At 47.7% G+C, this 19,718-nt stretch overlaps 1 protein-coding gene across 1 annotated transcript in view; it reads right to left on the bottom strand.

Moving 5' to 3' along the window:
- Positions 1 to 16,819, bottom strand: part of col14a1a (collagen, type XIV, alpha 1a) — a gene marked incomplete at its 5' end in the record, with an annotated part of 165,078 nt that extends 148,259 nt beyond the window's left edge. Inside the window, 2 exons of the mRNA XM_063217544.1 lie at positions 16,464 to 16,553; positions 16,669 to 16,819. Of these exons, the coding sequence (XP_063073614.1) occupies positions 16,464 to 16,553; positions 16,669 to 16,819 (241 nt within the window). The remainder of the gene's footprint in view (positions 1 to 16,463; positions 16,554 to 16,668) is intronic.
- Positions 16,820 to 19,718: the final 2,899 nt, after the last annotated feature.

The following is a 19,718-nucleotide window of genomic DNA, read 5'->3' on the forward strand; positions in this document are numbered from 1 at the left end:
AGAGGTCAGCAAAGCCTCCCGTCTGAACTCTGACTTCACCCATTCGGCTCTGCTCTGCTGGAAAAGACATTAGACTGTGCAGTGTCACCCTCGCCCCCATCCCCATCCCCATCCCCATCCCAATCTCCATCTCCACCCCCTTGACTCCACTCCTCCCTCCTCATCTCCCCATTAGACTGTGTAGTGTCCCCCCTCGCCCCCATCCCCATCCCCAGACTCCTCCATCCTCATCTCCTCATCACCCCCAGCTCATGCTAAATGATACTGTCAGACTCATCCCTTCACCCCTCTCACATTCCCTCTCTCTCGTTCTCTCTCTCTCTCTCTCTGTCTCTGTCTCTGTCTCTCTCTCACACTCTCTCTCTCTAATTTCGTATCTTTTCCATTTTATCTCAGGGTCTGTCTTCCCGTCTAGCTCTTTTTAGCTCCCTTTTTCTCATTTTCTCATCCTCCCTCTCTCACTTTCTTTGTCTCTCTCTTTCTTTTTATAAATGTCCCACTGTCTTTGTCTCCATTCTCTTCGCTGAATCTCCTCACTGATTCTGGGATGGCACATTTGGTTCATTTAATCATTGGACATTTTCACAGTCAGCCCAATTTATATGGCTGAGGCAATTCAAATGTTTTCCCTTTTTGTTTTTTGTGGCATTGCTCACAGACCATGATGATTTATTTTATAGTATGACTGCAATTATCTTAGAATGGATGAACTAATGTGTTGTAATTTGGATTTTATTTTATTTTGCATATGAAGCTATATTTCTTACAGGACAATCACACATTTTGTAATAAAAGTATAAAAGAAAAAAATGTAGCTGCCACACACACACACACACACACACACACACACACACACACACACACACACACACACACACACACACACACACACACACACACACACACACACACACACACACACACACTCACACATGCAGAGCACACACATACACACTTGCAGAGCACACAGACACACTTGTAGAGCACACATACACACTTGCAGAGCACGCAGACTGAAAGAATATCAGACAGTAAAGGAGTGATAGAAAAAAGAAAGAACGTATAGGGTTGCATGAGCAATGGTACAGTCCCAGTATGGCGAAGGACAGTCAGACAGTGTCAGCATCAATTTCCCATTCAGTAGCTAAACTTTTATGATTACACACACACGCACACACACGCATGCACTCATGCACACATGCACGCACACACACACACACATACTCTAAGCCCACAGAAAATGAGAAATATATAGAGAAAAATACACTAGAGAGAGAGAAAGAGAGAGAGAAACAGACAGAGAGAGAGAGAGAACGAGTGCATGTCAATGGTTACATCCTTGCAAGGCAACCCATGCGAACACATAGGGTCAGTTGTCTTTTGTTTATAGCTTGGTATGGAATGGACGTGGATGTCCAGCACATGTATCATGCGGAAATTAGGTTAAGCAGTCACACAGTGAAGACTAAAAACAACCAATTCACCATTTTCAGTTGCCAAATATGTCAACACCTCAACACACCCCAGTGTGTCAGCACCTGCAGCAATTAAGGGACTGTACGTTATTTTCCGGGGGGGGGGGGGGGGGGGGGCGCTGGAAGTCCGGTCCAAAAAAAAAATCATGGCCCTCCCCCACCACCTCAAATTTTTCCCCATGGCCCTCCCCCCACTTCAATTTTGTTTTCCCATGGCCCTCCCCCTACAGGTACAAAAATGTAAATGCTAAATATCATTTTTGGTGCTCTTGTGTGAGAAGACCTTGCGCCATTTAACCCCGACGCAGGGCGCCCTCCAGCTCTGTTTCGCTATCCTTGTCGACTTAAACATTTGGTCATGTCAGTGCATGGCAATTGTCACAGAGAGATGTGCACGAACAGTGTAGCCTATTAACTGTTCTGTTCAACTTTGGACCGAGAGATTCGAGGCGGCTGCTCAACTGCGGAATCTCGAAGTGAACCCCCCACCCTCTCTTCTCTCTCGCTCTGCCCGCATGATTGACAACCTATAGCCTACTCTAGGTTGACCAAGCTGCGTGAGCGGTCTCACCTGCAGGATGACTCGAGTTGGTGGGATTACAGGGTTGAAGTTGGCGTATGGCTCCAAACAGTAGCCTAGCTCTAGCCTAGACTATTTCAAAACGTGTTTTTATTTTCCCAAAAGTAAACATTCTTGTGGACACCGATGAACAATTAAACAAACCGCTGCATTTTTAGGGTGGCGCGCTCCACTTTGACAGCTGATAATGCCGGTTCGAAGAAAATAGACTACATTTCACTTCGAGATTCCGAAGTTGAGCAGCCGCCTCGAAGCTCTGTCCAAAGTTAGTAGGCTTGTTCGTGCACATCTCTCTGTGCCTTGCGATGCACTGACACATCACCAAATGTTCAAGTCGACTATGATAGCGAGCGAAACAGCTGGAGGGGCGCCCTACGTTGGGCACGGTGACCGCAATTTCCTCGGGTTACCCTTGTTGCTGGAACGACATCGCAAAGTTGGTCCTGGATCAACATCTGGTATGTTAGCCTATTCTAGGTCTGATTCCAAAAATTAACGGACATGCCAAGTGCCGTCACGGTGGTATTAGGCTCTGGTTAGGTAGGCTATTACAGTGGCTATGTGGAACTGTGCCTAAACTAAAACTAATTCCTAAACAACCTGTCAGTGAAAATGTGTGCACCAACCTAACAACATGCCAAATTATGCCTTTACCAACATATTTCTAAACTTAACCTGTCAGTGAATAATTGTATTTTGTAACAGCATGGCACTTCTGCATAACTGATCTTAATCCATAGGCTACAGAAGACGTTACTGGCGCGAAATCTGACATAAACCACTCAAACCAGATGTTGATCCAGGACCTTTGCGATGTCGTTCCAGCAGTAGCCTAACCCGAGGAAATCGCGGTCACCGTTATGGCACAAGGTCTTTTCCACACAAAAGCACCAAAAATAATATTTAGCCTAGGCTAACGCATACTCGGTATGCCTACTACACGCATCCCTAGGTATGCCGAGGGATGCTTACAGATACACGCGTCAGTGCTAAAGTAGGCCTATGCACCCGGGACCTCGCAAAGCGATGTGTTTCAGAGAAGTATTGCATTTTTTATTATTATTTAAAAAATAATAATAATAATTTAAAAAATCGTTTTTTTTCCCATAGCCCTCCCCCTAACTTCGATTTTTTTTGCCATGGCCCTCCCCCCACCTCATTTTTTTTCATCATGGCCCTCCCCCCCTACGCACCAGCCCTCCCCCCCCGGTAAATTACGAACAGTCCCTAAGTGAAATGGATTTCTACCACACAAAAAAATTTAGAACGCAAGATTTTCAGACAGGCAGCAATAAGACTGCTCAGCATACTGTGTGTGTGCTTCAGATCAATAAACTCATCTTGAATTAACACAGACATGTAGAAATATAATCTATGGAGGTCTGTGGAGCTTTTCACATAAGCCGCAAATTGACGGAATCCATATCTGAGCCATACAGAAGCAGACCTGAAATATCCTGAGCAGTATTCTTTCTTATTGGGGTGTGTGGTGTACAAGGAATAAGAGTACATGAAATATCGCTCGCAGCACAACCATCTTACATTACCGATCAATAAACCACAGCAATTCATGTGAAATCGCCAAGGAGATGCATGCCAACAATTTTGCGGTTCTATTTATGAAAAGTCTTTGAGCTCTGGATATCTTCAGGCTGCCTCTGAGAATACTGTTGAAGATTCGCTGGCGTTATCCTTCTTTGCTCTATGAAAATGTTTAGTTCATCTGAAATGCATTAGGCCTACTAATAATCAAGTGCCCATGAAGTTTTTACAGACCAACTACCTGCATACCTACCTTAGCAAACCCAATAATAGAACACTGAATCTCAGACTAAGGAAAAGATGGATTACGGAAGCCTTAAGAACTACATGTTGTAGTACATTAGAGTGAGGTACACTATGTGCAGTCACATTTTGTGACTAGCATAAGCACTGTTTTTTCCTGTGAATTCCTCCAATGTGGTACTACTATTCAGAACAAATGCTGCAATCAGCTTTTTTTGTCTCAATCACCGATTACTGATAGCTGCAAAACTTGGAATCTATCCCATTTTTTTTTTTTTTTAATAAACAGACTATTAGTAGCCAATCTCATTACTACTGAAGTTTTCTTAATTGAAGTAGACCAATCATAATCATAATTTGCATGTAACCTATGTGGGTGGGCCAATCTAACATCCTTTGCCGTTAATCCTTTGTATTGAAAATGTATCTGCCAATCTGTCTTTCAGACTAGAAGTGTTGGTGACAGGGGTTAAATTCGACTTTACTTCACCTTGGTGTTTCATAGGGGAAATGAAATCACACCAGAGGACATTTAGTGACAGTAAATCATTTATTACATGATAGCTCATCATTTATTCATATGAATTGAGTTTCCCACCCTATTCTATTCTACCTTGTTTGGTGGAATGTGAGCCAGCCTGTGAGGAGAGTGTTTGTGCTGCCTGGCCATATTGTAGCTCTGGGGAAGTCCTCTAGACAGGGCAGAGCAGAGTGCAACACCAGCTAATGAAAATCACTGGGGCACAGTCACAGTCAACCAGCCAGCAAGTCAGTGCTGAGGCCGCAATAAGAGGAGAGGAGAGGAGAGGAGAGGAGAGGAGAGGAGAGGAGAGGAGAGGAGAGCAGAGGAGTGCACAGGAGAGGAGAGCACAGGAGAGGAGAGCACAGGAGAGGAGAGGAGAGGAGAACAGAGAAGAGGAGAACAGAGAAGAGGAGAACAGGGAAGAGGAGAGGAGAGAAGAGGAGAGGAGAGGACAGGACAGGACAGCACAGCACAGGAGAGCACAGGAGAGGAGAGCACAGGAAAGGAAAGGAGAGGAGCTGAGAAGAGAGGAGCAGAGAAGAGAGGAGAGGAGAAGAGAGCACAAGAGAGAACAGGAGCGTACAGGAGAGGAGAGGGAAAGAGAGGGAAGGAGAGGACAGGTACCAAATGCAGTAGTGTACCACATGCAGTGTACCAAATCGGCATAGTAGTGACACCGGTGACCACATCCCTCCATAGCCCCATGTGTGAAGTGTGGGAGGGGAAGGGAGTAGGGGAGTAGGGGAGTAGGGGAGAGGGAGTAGGGGAGAGGGACTTATTGGCAGAACAGATCTCATTAACCAACTGGCAGTGGTGAGACCAGATACTACAGAGAGTAGCTTCTGAAAAAAACAGGTACACATACACACACACACACACGCACGCACGCACGCACCCATGCACACACACACACCACGCACGCACGCACGCACGCACGCACGCACGCATGCACACACACAAACACACAAAAAAACACATACACACACACACACATACACACACACACACACACACTCACACACACACACACACAAACACATTCTCTCACACACACAAACTCTCAAATACACGGTCAGATGGTTGTTTCAGTTTTGGGTGTGAAATTGGCATATATGTGTCAGTTTCGTTTCTTGAAAACAATGTGCACACGATACTTGGTTGGTCGGTGAACAACCCACTACCCACTAGTCTACCACACTCTTTACTGCTATGCTGTATGAAATGTGGCACAGTGTTGTTGTGCACTTGTACTTAACTGTGTAGTACATTGCGGCAGGGCTGTACTGGCCACCTGTCATAGCAGGCATTTCCCGGTGGGCCCTGCACCCTTGTGGGACCCTTTTTTCAGAAATGCAAAAATGCAACAAAAAATACATTTCTGAAAATAGTTGTCCACGAGGGTGCGGGGCCCACCGATGACTGTGAGTCAGTTGTGCGCCGCTACTTATGAGGGGCCCCTTTAAACCAAAAGTGCCCGGGCCCTATTTCTCCCCCCAGTCCAGCCCTGCATTGCGGTGGTGTGCTTTGCTTATCTTCTCTTCCACAGTTGCAGCAGCAGCCGCGGTGACAGATGACACTGAATCTTCCACAGTCACCCCGAGTGAACAAGCACCCCGGCAAAATCCACACTCTCACTCTCAACAAAGCAACATTTACAACCCCTGCAATAGCCCTTTTCGACTGCCTGCTACAGCAAGGCTGCAGATTGTGTGCCAGTTTAAAACTGTGCGTTGTGTACTGAGAAGTGCTGCGAGATTACAATGAGTAATGGAACAGACTTTCGTTCTCTTTCAAATGGATTCACGAGAATTCAGAATTACCTTCGGCAGAGAGTGTGTGTTATATACACAGTAGGCAGTAAAAGACTTTGTCGTAAGTACTCCCGGTGCACTTCAGATCACTTTAAAAGGCCATCCCATCTGCCTGCTCAAATCACAATTATTTTATGCTCTGCAGCATCTGACCTGAATCACAGTTTAAAAATACCTACTTGAAAAGAAGCAGCGGTAAAGGCCAGGACCAGAGGCCAGGAAACATTTCCATTTTACAATTAGATTGTGCTTTTCACAAGTGCAAATACATAATTTGCCATTTTTGAATTTTACTATGTGAACTTTCCCCATCGTTGTCCTTGGGGCTATATTTCCCCATTTACAGATGTCACCGTTCACCACAAACCGCAGTTAACCCTTCCTTAAATGGAGTTAACCCTTCCCCTTGTAACCATGAAGAAAGTGTTCCCTGTTCACCTGCGTCGCTGACCATAAAAACATCAATTGTGAACCGGTGAGTTATGGCTTCATACATCACACAACATCAGCTAATCCCCTGTCAACACCTACAAAAGGGCACTGACCTATGGGCAACCACACGCGCACGCACACACACACACACACTCACACACACACACACACACACACACACACACACACACACACACACACACACACACACACACACACACACACACACACACACACACACACACACACACACACACACAGAATGGAAGTGACACGCCTCCATGTTCCCAGGCCAGTCCCAGGGTCAGCGTAGGGCATGGGGGGGTCCTAGTTAGAGGGTGGAGTCCAACGTGTCTCGACAGCCACCTTTACAACATGACCTCAGGGGAGGGGAGGGGAGGGGAGGGGAGGGCAGTGGGCTGCAGTATCATGGATAACAGCACCTGAGTGTGGAGCCGCATGGTCGAGGAGACTGATAGGGATAGAGAGAGGCTGATATGGGCCAACAAGTACAGGCGCGCTACAACACATCTGACTGTACCTGTACAGCGACTTACCACACCACACCACACCACACCACACCACACCACACCTCTCCATTCCACACCGTACCGCACCAAACCGCATCACACCACACCGCACCGCACCACACCGCATCACACCACACCGCACCGCACCACACCGCACCACACCACACCACACAGGTAGGTGACTGGGAAAGAGAGGGCTGCTTGCGTCCCCTTGTATCATCTAGCCTTGTCTCCAAAGCTTCACCTCGTCCACACATCCGGTCAAGCAGAACAAGAAGAGTCCATTCAGACTGAGACTGAGGGTGAGGCTGTCACAGTAAGATGATAAACTCAACCATGGGGCTATAAGCTCCTAAAGACGGCTAAGCTGCCAATGTTTACACCACACAACACGCTCACTGTAATCACAGATCAGTCACGGAAGCAAATTAATCCACACGCAGAGACTTTCAATCAGACCCAGATTAGGCACTAACTCTGGATGGCCGCCAGAGCTGTTGCCACAGATGTTAACTTGAGAAAATCTAGTCACTACTGCTAAATAGACAGTATATATGACATGAACAATAGGCCTACACACAATACAATGAGACTGAATGTGAACATGGTAAGTAATGCAAAAAGAAAGGAAGAAAAAAAATGTGTGTAGAGTGCTTAAAGTAAAATAACGACATTAAAGAATTAAGAATTCCTAGACCCCAGTTAGAGTGAACACCAAGGTAAAAAAATAAACCAACTGGCATGTGGTTAACAAGAGCCTTTCACATGTCAAGAGAATGTGCTAATTGATAGAGAAACCAAAATAAAACAAATCAGCTCTCACTTGTTGATATTCAAACTATTTCACAACAAGTTATGCACAAGTGAGAGCTGTTCCACAGGGTGCTCAGGAGGTTTTAGTATGTTGAGCTGAAGAGATGTCATATCGTCTCTACAACAGTTTCTCTTGCTGTAAGCAGCTTCAGCCATGACTGAGTATGGCAGCCCCCTGACAGACGAGAAAGAGTCTTGTGTTCCGCACCGAAATTCTGGAATGTTCTCTGACACCTGATTCCGGAATAGGAGCGACAGACACGACCTCACCTCTCTTCACACTCCTACCTGCTGCCCTCCCAGTAGACACCTGTTCAAATCCGTGGCTTGCACTCGCATTCACATTCACATTTGTCAGGCATGACAACTTTGGTGCGTCTCACTTACTTCAACACCTTTGGCTGAGATTTTAATTATTGATGCGGAAAGGTGCCACACAAGCAGCTGTGGAAATTGACAGAGATATGTCTGCACACTTGAATCCTTTTAGTTCTTTTATATTTGCCAAGATTGTGGTCAAAGACAAAACCCTGTCCCGAGGAAGGTCTTTGATCGAAAGCTTGGCAAGTACAACATCAAGAAAGATTTTAAGTGAGCAGACGTTTTCCTTTCAACTTTCACATTTTCGCATTTCTCTGTGTGCACGGGAGTGTGTGTCTGTTTCTTATACTGGGCTTGCCTTTGCGTGTGTGTGCGTGTGTGTGTGTGTGTGCGTACGTGTGTGCGTGTGTGTGTGTGTGTGTGTGTGTGTGTGTGTGTGTGTGTGTGTGTGTGTGTGTGCGTGTGTGTGTGTGTGGTGTGTTTGTGTGTGTTTATGAGTGTGCAGGTGTGTGTGTGTATGTGTATGTGTGTGTGTGTGTGTGTGTGTGTGTGTGTGTGTGTGTGTGTGTGTGTGTGTGTGTGTGTGTGTGTGTGCGTACGTGTGTGCGTGTGTGCGTGTGTGCATGTGTGCGTATGTGTGTGTGTGGGTGGTGTTCCGCCTGCACTCGTTCTCTGCACCAGGAAGCAATCATTGCACGGGACTCTTCACATTCCTCCCTCCCAACCCCTCCCTACCCCCCTCCCAACCCTCCCTACCCCCCTCCCTCCTCCACCTCATTGCCCCTCAGAAAAAGAAGAGAGGAGACGAGAAGAGAGGAGAAGACAAGGGCCCCGTACGGCTTGGCCCCATGACAAAGAGGGTCAGCAAAACCCATTATCAGTGGCCTCCCCTGCTCCCCTGCTCTCCTGCTCCACCATTAACGCCCTGCCCCGCGTGTTTGATGGATGTGACCTCCAGTCCGCCTCCTGGCTGCCCGCACTGCACTGCAAGCCAGGACACAGGACACAGGACACAGCACACAGCACACAGCACACAGCACACAGGAGACAGGACACAGGACACAGCACACAGCACACAGCACACAGCACACAGGACACAGGACACAGGACACAGCACACAGCACACAGCACACAGCACACAGCACACAGCACACAGCACACAGCACACAGCACACAGCACACAGCACACAGGACACAGCACACAGCACACAGCACACAGCACACAGCACACAGGAGACAGCACACAGGACACAGCACACAGCACACAGCACACAGCACACAGCACACAGGAGACAGGACACAGGACACAGCACACAGCACACAGCACACAGCACACAGGACACAGGACACAGGACACAGCACACAGCACACAGCACACAGGAGACAGCACACAGCACACAGCACACAGCACACAGGACACAGGAGACAGCACACATCACACAGCACACAGCACACAGCACACAGCACACAGGAGACAGCACACAGCACACAGGAGACAGCACACAGGACACAGCACACAGGAGACAGCACACAGGACACAGCACACAGGAGACAGCACACAGCACACAGCACACAGCACACAGCACACAGCACACAGGACACAGCACACAGGAGACAGCACACAGCACACAGCACACAGCACACAGCACACAGCACACAGGACACAGCACACAGCACACAGCACACAGGACTCAGGACAGCACAGCACACAGCACACAGGACACAACACACAGCACACAGCACACAGCACACAGGACACAGCACACAGCACACAGGACACAGGACACAGGACACAGCACAGCACAGCACACAGCACACAGGACACAGGACACAGGACACAGGGGGGGGGGGGGGCTGTGTAGGGGTGTAGGCACAAACCATGTGGATAGGGGGAGGAGGGTGTTGGTGTTGCAGCCCAACGAAGGAGGTGATGCTAGAGGTTGATTGGGGCAGTGGGGGTGGTGGTGGTTGGGGAGGTTTGGAGGAGGGCTGAAAAAGGAGTTGCAGGGGTTTAGGTATGGGGGTCGGTGGGAGGGAGGGAGATTATTGTGTGGGGGCCGGTGTGTGTGTGGGGGGTGCAGGGGTTTAGGTATGGGCTCTGGTGGGGGGGGAGTGCATGGTGGTGCTAGCCAGGCTACGCCAGCCTAGAATCGCAACACCTTCGGCGTTGCTTCTAGTCAGACCATGGGCAATACACATATCATTTTTGGGAACTCTACCCACTTTGTAGGGAACCAATCAACTTTGAGCAGCACCAACAGCGCTGTGTAGAACCGTGTTCAAGGCAGGGACGTGGCTTCAGCACAGACGTTCTATTGGGACTAAGGAAATGTTTGGTTTAAACTTCGGCACAGCCTTTTCTGGCCTCGACCAGTAGCAATCCAAGGGAGGCAGATCAACCATGCCATTTGGGAAACATTATTCGTTATGCAAATGGTCAGACCCAAGTCTCACACAGAGATTTGAAAGTCGATAATAAGGCTATGGGTGTGCAGGGGTATGGGGGCCGGTGTGTGTGTGTGTGTGTGTTTGGGGGGGTTAATGATGAGTGCGGATGGTGGTGAGTGGTGGGTGGTCAAGAGAGGAGTCAGCACAAAGACCCTGCCAAACATCACAGGGTTTTAGGGATAGGGACGGTTGATGCGGATGGATGATGGGGTGTGGTGGGTTCCTCTGCCCTGCTCTGCTGTCCCGTTGGAGTGCGCAGAAGTCACGCTATGTCAGACAGAGCACAGGGTGGGACATGTGTGCATGTGTGTGTGTGCGAGCACATGTGTGTGCGTGTGTGCATGCATGGTGCAAGTGTGTGTGTGTGTGTGTGTGTGTGTGTGTGTGTGTGTGTGTGTGTGTGTGTGTGTGTGTGTGTGTGTGTGTGTGTGTGTGTGTGTGTGTGTGTGTGTGTGTGTGTGTGTGTGTGTGTGTGTAGGGTTGCAAATCTCTGCAAAATTTCAGGACTAGAAACTGGAAATTGCAAACTTTCCATGGGAATATTCGGGAATTTTAGTAGTAACATTGCAGCTCATTCCCATAAATTCCCAAAAATCCCAGCAATTCCTGTTTGAAGTTTCTAAACTGAGAATTCCCAAAATCCCCGTACGAGAATTCCCAAAATCTCTCTCTACCTATGTTTCCATGGAAATATTCCGAAAACTTTCCAGGAATTTTCCAGCCCTTGAGGAGCATTCGTGTTGGCAAGAAAGGAATGGGGCCACACAACAAAAGTGAAAGGCATGCTCTATAATAGAGGAAGAGATAGATAGATAGGACAGAATTGAATTGCCACCCAGAGTCTTCGAAACAAAGCATCTGATAAGCCTGAGATGGAGGCGGCCCGAGGAGCCTTTGATTTATGGCGGCCATTTTATGTGGCGACTGTCAAACAGAAAAGCGAGTGTACGTTTGTGTGTGTGTGTGTGTGTGTGTGTGTGTGTGCGCGTGCGTGCGTGTGTGTGTATGTGTGTGTGAATGTGTGTGTGTGTGTGTGTGTGTGTGTGTGTGTGTGTGTGTGTGTGTGTGTGTGTGTGTGTGTGTGTGTGTGTGTGTGTGTGTGTGTGTGTGTGTGTGTGTGTGTGTGTGTGTGCGTGCGTGTTTGAAATAGTTCTTCATCAGGCTGTGCTTTCATGAGAGGCACCTCAACTTTGAGGCTTTCAAAAAGCCGATTCCCTGCCCACTGCCCTCAGATCTCCAGATAGACGTTTGATTTCAGGCTGTGCTCCTGGACATCGGCCCACAAGGAGACACGCATATGCGGACACACACACACACACACACACACACACACACACACACACACACACACACACACACACACACACACACACACACACACACAAACACAGACACACAGGCACGCATACACACACACGCACACGCACACACACATACACATGCACATGCACATGCACAGACTCTCTCTCTCTCTCTCTCTCTCTCTCTCTCTCTCTCTCTCTCTCTCTCTCTCTCTCTCTCTCTCTCTCATCTCTACTCACACACAAACATAAAGCTTGATCTTGTGATGGAGCACGAGTGGCCAGCATACCAGTACAGATATCTCCAGCAGCAGCAGTAGCTTGATGAAGCAGAGATAAGAGGAATGTCTAATAAAGTGCAAGTCTGTGTATTTTATCACACTCACATATGACTCCAACCTCTACCTCCTCCCCACAGCCTCTTGTCGCCAGAACTCACTCTAACTGTGTGTTGTGTTTGGCAGCTTCAGAGAATAATTATTTACTGACTTTTTTAACTAATGGAAGCTATTCCCATGTTGTTATGCAAAGAGCCTGGCTGAAAATTAATTGAAAACAACACTAAAAGCAGATTTTTGCAACCTTAATGCCACACCGAGCATGTGAGAATATTTTTGAACAAGGGGGCGAGCGTCTTCACTTGCCTACTAATGACTCATTCGAGCAACGGCGAGCTTGTAGAAGTAAAACACAAAATGGCTGGTAACTCAAAAAAGTCGCAGTGTCTTCTATAAGTATATTTGTTGGGTGCTCTTGGATGAAGGGGGTCAGTCCAATTCAACAAAAAAGGGAAAATCCAGGCAACTCCAAGTGAAAAAGAGGAAGTGCAGAAGACCAGTGCGGTCGAAACATGTTGGCTCTTTTAATCATGCTTGAGCCCTAAGATAATAAAGGCTTTTTAATGCACTTCCTCTTTTTCACTTTGAGCTTGTTTAAGTGTTTAGTTAACTTCAATATTATGCAGTGTGCCAAACTATGTACTATCTAGTCTAGCTCTGTCGCAAAAACTACACTATGAAACATTTTCTGACACTGACTATAATCCACACACTACAGGACACAGTTTCAATTCATTCTGGAGATGTCTACTGATGCCACTCTGCTACAGTAACTACAGGAATGAAAATGTCAACTGTCCTGGGGCAGCACAGGCCGACCGGGATTAGTCTACCCCACTGTCCTTAAAAGCCAGAGAACACCAGCCACCCTGCTCATCTCACTCAGGGAAGTGCTTATGAAGATCATCCCCCCCCCTACTGTGCCACATCATTTCATTAATCATTACACTGGAGAAAACGCCCTGGCTGGCACAACCAAGCTTTCTCTTCACCCCCTCCTCCTCCCCTCCCCTTCCTCCCCGCTCCCTCTCTCTCTCTGTCTCTTTCAACTCCTTGGGAAGGAGGCGTCTGTTTTAAGCCTCCATGATTTGGCAGGCTAACAGAGAGGTATCCTAAAATTAAAGATCTCCAAAGCATGTGTCTGCTGCCAACTGTCTCAGAGCAAAAAAAAAACGCACAGCCTTGCAGCGACAGCCCCACCCCCCCCCCCACACACCAAAGCTAAATAACCCTTACCCTCCCCAGGCAGAAAAAAGTGGGGGGAGATATTTGCAGGAGCTTGGGCTTTGGCGCAGAAGAGAAGTGCTTTCCCAGTGCTTCAATAATGAGTAGCCACAGATAACCTGCACTGGGTTCAACCCCCACACACACATTCACATACAGGGAAGCCGACGGAGGGGGGGGGCAAAGGGGTCACTTATCCCAGGCCCCCAGGGAGGCCCAGGGAGAGAGGGGCCCCAGAATTGGATCTTCATTACATTGTATGCATTGGGTTTGGGGCCGTGTCAGATGTCTTTGTCCCGGGACCAACCAAAGTTGTCAGCGGCACTGGTCACATATTCGCCCCACCCGGCCACTCACTAGCTACAAAGCACACAAGAAGAGATTGTGCGCATTCTTCCGCTTTCTCATTCTACTGAGTGTCTCTCGGTGACCTTAGCTCTACACGACTCGCCTGACCTGGAATATGTGCAGTCAGACGGTCACCAAGCAGGCCAACGGCACCAGACCATGAAGCAAGAAATAATACTATGCCTGAATTATCACAATGTTTCACAAAGTTATCTACCATCTGCTACCCAATTTCTAATGTTGCCGGCTGGCCCTGATTTCAGGCACCATGCCTCTGATATTTCAGCCGTGTATCGCCGAGAAAAAACACACAATATTTTTTTCCCAGCACTTTGAAACAAAAAACGCTCACTAGTTATGGTGATGTTTGAATTCCATATCTCTATGTGAAAGCTTAAGATGACAAAAACACAAAAGCACATGGACTGAGTCTACTGCTATTGTTTCTTGGTAATGATCAAGCATTACATGGTTACCCATTGCAGATTTATCAAGCAGTACCAAGCTTATTTGGTTAAGTTTTCCCAATTCTCGCAGTACAATACTGTGTTATGGGAAACAGCATCTGTAATGGAGCTTTACATAGGCGATATGCATTGATGGTAGAATGATAGCAGACAAACACCCCTGAGGGTCAAAGATACAAGTACACACACACACACACAAACACACACACACACACACACACACACACACACACACACACACACACACACACACACACACACACACACACACACACACACACACACACACACACACACACACACGTCTAAGCCAGCGCAGTTCAAACAAGTTGACAGAGCAAACAAACACATACACACATTCGCTTCAGCCTCAGCGAGCACAGTTCAGCCAAGTTGACAAAGAAACTCAACGAGAAGGCCAGCAAATGAAACTTCAGATTGCATGTTGTTTTTCATTAGAGGACGGGCATAGCCCAGTGAAATCCGACCTCGGAGGAAACAGACGAGAGAGGAGACAGAGTATCCCAGAGGCTCCCATGTCCCCGTATGACCCTATTTGTCTCTCTCTTTCGCGCTCTCTCTCTCTCTCTCTCTCTCTCTCTCTCTCTCTCTCTCTCTCTCTCTCTCTCTCTCTCTCTCTTATGCTCTGTTTCTCTGATCCTCTCTCTTTCCCAGTAAGGGTCTGCCTTTGCTTCCGGCTGTCCATCTCCAGCAGAGTAGGGCATGGCAAGGCCCAAAGCGACAGGTGCCTCCTCTCCCGCTCTCTCTCTCTCTCTCTCTCTCTCTCTCTCTCTCTCTCTCTCTCTCTCTCTCTCTCTCTCTCTCTCTCTCTCTCTCTCTCTCCCAGTAGGGGTCTGCCTTTGCTTCTGGCTGTCCATCTCTATCTCCATGTGCAGCGGGGTAGGGCATGGTGAGACCTGAAGCGATGGATGCCTCCTAGCTTTACTTCACTCTGTCTGTCTGTCTGTCTGTCTGTCTTTCCCTCTCTCTCTCAGTAGGGGCCTCTGCCCCTTCTCTGCCTCTGTCACTCCATCTCGGAGTCAGTCTGCCTCTCCATCTCCATATGCATCAGGGCAGTGCAGGACAGGGCAGTGTGTGGCCTGGAGAGATAGATGCCACCTACGACCACCTCTCTCTCCCCAGGTAGGAGATGGGCTGCCTCTAGCTCATCATCACGGTAGGGTACGATATAGGAGTGTGTAGGGCCCTGGACAAATAGATGCCTCCTCTCTCCCGCAGTAGGAGCTGGGCTGGTATCCTTGGTCATGTGACTTGAGTGCTGGGAAGATTAACAAACAGTCGTGCTTCACTGCAGCTAGCACAGACTAGCAAATCACCTAATCCCTGTTTCTTTGTAAACAGAGTAGCTTTTTATTGAGAGGACAGAAACTTAGTTTGTAAACGTAAAAAGTTTGCAAGATGCTGATACGATGACATGGGGGAATGAATTAATATAAACGCAGCCCAACTCATCAGTGTAGGGCATGGTAGCTGCCTCCTACCTCTAAAGATCTCATTCACATCCTCCATAGAGATACCGTAGATGCTTCCTTCCTACCCCCCCATTTCTCCCCTGATAGGAGCGTGGCTGCCTCTAGCTCAGTGTTTCTCAACCTTTTTTTAGGCGAGGCACCCTTTCAATTCTTGAACAATTTCAAGGCACCCCAAACCAACATACCGTAACATGGCATCGCATCCGTTACCACACAAGCTTAGAAAAGTAACACATTTGGAGACGTCACACGACCTACGTTCGAAGTTGCAGCTGACTGGGGCGACCTATATTTACTTTATTGTGCGTAAATGGCAGATGAAAGATTCCACTGACTAACATTAACTTATCAATTTAGACAAATATGTATTATATTACATAATTCATTTATCAGCCACGTTTCCGCGGTACCCATGAGGGGGGCCAGCGGCACCCCAGGGTGCCCCGGCACCCCTGTTGAGAAACACTGCTCTAGCTCATCAGGGCAGGGTATGGTAAGGGCCTGAGGAGATACGTAGCTGTGTCTTAACTCTCTCATTCCCATCCTCCATACAGTATATGTAGCTGCCTCCTACCTCCAAAGATCTCATTCACATCCTCCACAGGATCCGGCTCTCTGCCACCTTGGGGCTGAATGCCTTCACTGTCAGGATCTCTCTCTTTACCTGTTGGTCAGAAGAAACAAAGACACATTTGTACTGTGACCAAAATTACACAATTTTAACAGGTTTGCATAAAATTGAACCAGTGCATGGTGATCGTAAAGAGTGCTTTATTTACCTGGATATTTCCCTTGGAGTGCTTTACTCTGCTTCTGGCCGTTTACAGTAAAAACCTTGAACACATACTTCTTCTCAGGACTGATATCATTGAGCACCACTTTCGTCTCTCCTCTGGGTAGAAACACAGCTTTCTCCTCCCCACCTGGCACACAGGGAACACAAGCAGATTAGGATGCACATCCTCCATTCCATCTCTCTCTCTCTCTCTCTCTCTCTCTCTCTCTCTCTCTCTCTCTCTCTCTCTCTCTCTCTCTCTCTCTTTCTCTCTCTCTCTCTTTCTCTAGGTCTATTTCATACACACACACACACACACACACACACACACACACACACACACACACACACACACACACACACACACACACACACACACACACACACACACACACACACACACACACACACACACACACACACACACACACACACACACACACACACTCTTCCTTTCAATCTACAGCAAGGTCAGGTCTATAGAGTCCTGTGGTGGGGGGCGTTAGCAGAGATTCTTTAAGTATATCTCTCTACTCTCTCTGGCGTTAGCAAATGCCAAGGTTATGTAGAGTAAGCTGCTGTTGCCATGTGCAACAATATGCTCATTATTATTGTAATATATAGTACTATAATTATTATTATTATTATTATTATTATTATTATTATTATTATTATTATTATTATTATTATTATTAACAATAGGTGTGCACAGATAGGGATGAGGTGGTGCTAAATGCCCCTTTGCCCCGTTTTGTTCTTTTTTTTCCACAATGTATTGTGATCTATGTGCACATGATCATCTAGAAATGCTTGACGATTAAAAGCAAATTACTATTATACTGATGATGATAGATACAGACATCTAATATCAGAGGCTGGTCCATAGCAAATGGACAAACAACACATGGCAGTTGTTCTATACTGGTTTCGTTCAGATCAGATCAGTTTCTTCAAGTCTCCAGTGTGTGTGTGTGTGTGTGTGTGTGTGTGTGTGTGTGTGTGTGTGTGTGTGTGTGTGTGTGTGTGTGTGTGTGTGTGTGTGTGTGTGTGTGTGTGTGTGTGTGTGGATGGGGAGTATATCCAAATGTTCAACTTTTGTCTTGTACTCCCACCAATTCATGAAATATTTGAAGCCTATCTTAGGATCACCATATTGCTCATCCCCTGTGTGTTCCATACTTTGGTTGGCAGACAGACGCACATTTACATACGTTTGGTCGGTTCAGGTTGGAGATCCTATTTAGCTCTGTTTGAGTTGTATCGTGTACATGGCAACAAATTTTCAATTTTTCCACGATGGGCTGGCGTATCCATTCCACATATTTCTCTTTCTGTGTGTGTACAGAGCTTAGTAGCCTACACGTTATGGATGGCAGAACCGTCCATGAGGGAGGGAGATGCATTTCCCCTCCAGGACCCTGTACCCACAAGTAGTAGCGCGTGTGTGTGTGTGTGTGAGAGAGAGAGTGTGTGTGTGTGTGTGTGTCTGTGTGTGTGTGGGGGGTTTGGGGGTTAGAAGGTTTTTAAATTTTTTTCCCCCCCAAAGAAATGGGTTTTTGGGTTTTTTGGGGGTTTAAAAAAGGGTTTTTTTTTTTTTTTTTTTAATTTTTTTTTAATTTTATTTTTTTTTAAAATTTTTTTAAAAAAGGGAAAAAAGGGGAAATTTTAAAAAAAAGGGGGGGGGTTTTTTTTTCCCAATTTTTTGGGGGGTCCCCCAAAAATTTGGAAAAAAGGGGTTTTTTCCTGGGGGGTTTTTCCCCCCAAAAGGGGGCCCAAAAAAAACCCCCCCCCCCCAAAATTTTTTTAAAATTTTTTTTTCCCCCCCCCCAAAAAGGCTGGGGGGGGTTTTTTTGGGGGGTTTTCCCTCCCCCCGGGGCCGGGGGCGGGGGGTTTGGGTTTTTTTTGGGGGGGAAAAAAAAGGGGGTTTTTTTGGGGGGCCCCCCCGGGGTTTTTGGGAATTTTTTAAAAAAAATTTTTTTGGTATTTTTTAGGGGGGTTTTTTTTTGGGGGGGGGGAAAAAAAGGGGGTTTGGGGGGGGGTTTTTAAAAATTTTTTTTTGGGGGGGGGGGAAAAAATTTTTTTTTGGGGGGGTGGGGAGGGGGGGGGAAAGGTTGGGGGAAGGGAAAGGGGGCGGGGGGGCCCCCCAAGGGGGGGGGGGGGAAAAGGTGGGGGGGTTTTGGGTTTGGGGTTTGGGGGGGGGGGGTTTTTTTGGTTTTTTGGGGGTTGGGGGGGGAGGGGGGGGTTTTTTGGGGGTGGGGTGGGGGGGGTTTGGGGGGTTGTGGGGGGGGGGGTTTTTGGGGGGGGGGGGGGGGGGAAAAAAATAAAAAAAGGGGGGGGGGGGGTTTTGGGGGGGGGGCCCCCGGGGGTTTCCTTTTTCCGTTTTTAAAACCCCCCAAAAAATTTTTTTTAAAAAAAGGGGGGAAAAAAGGGTTTTTTTTTTGGGGGGGTTTTTTTGGGGTTGGGGGGGGGGGTTTTATTTGGGGGGTTTTTTGGGGGTTTTTTTAAAAAAGGGGGGGCCCCCCCCCCAAAGGGGGGGGGAAAAAAGGGGGGGGGGGAAATTTAAAAAAAAAAAAAGGGGGGGGAAAAGGGGGGGGGCCCCCCGGGGGGAAAAAAAACCCCCCAAAAAAACCCCAAAAAAAAAAAAAAAAACCCCCCCCAAAAACCAAAAAAAAAGGAAAAAAAAAAAAAAAAAACCCCAAAAAAACCCAAAGGGGGGGTTTTTTTTGGGGGGGGAAAAAAATTTTTTTGGAGGTTTGGGGGGGGAAGGGGGGGGGGGGGAAGGGGGGGGAAAAAAAAGGGGGGGGGGGGGGGGGGGGGGGGGGGGAAAAAAAGGGGAGAGGGGGAAAAAAAGGGGGGGGAGGGAGGAGGGGGGGGGGGGGGGGTAGGGGGAAAAGGGGGAAAAGAAAAACAAGAGGGGAGAGAAAAAAGGGGGAGGGGGGGAAGAAAAAGGGGGGGGGGGGAAGAAAAGGGGGAGAAGGAGGAAAAAGGGGGGAAAAAAAAAAAAAAAAAGAAAGAGAAAGAAACGGAAAAAAAGGGGGTCGAAAGGGGGGAGGG

This window comes from Engraulis encrasicolus, chromosome 2, assembly GCF_034702125.1.
Source record: "Engraulis encrasicolus isolate BLACKSEA-1 chromosome 2, IST_EnEncr_1.0, whole genome shotgun sequence".
Lineage (NCBI taxonomy): Eukaryota > Metazoa > Chordata > Actinopteri > Clupeiformes > Engraulidae > Engraulis > Engraulis encrasicolus.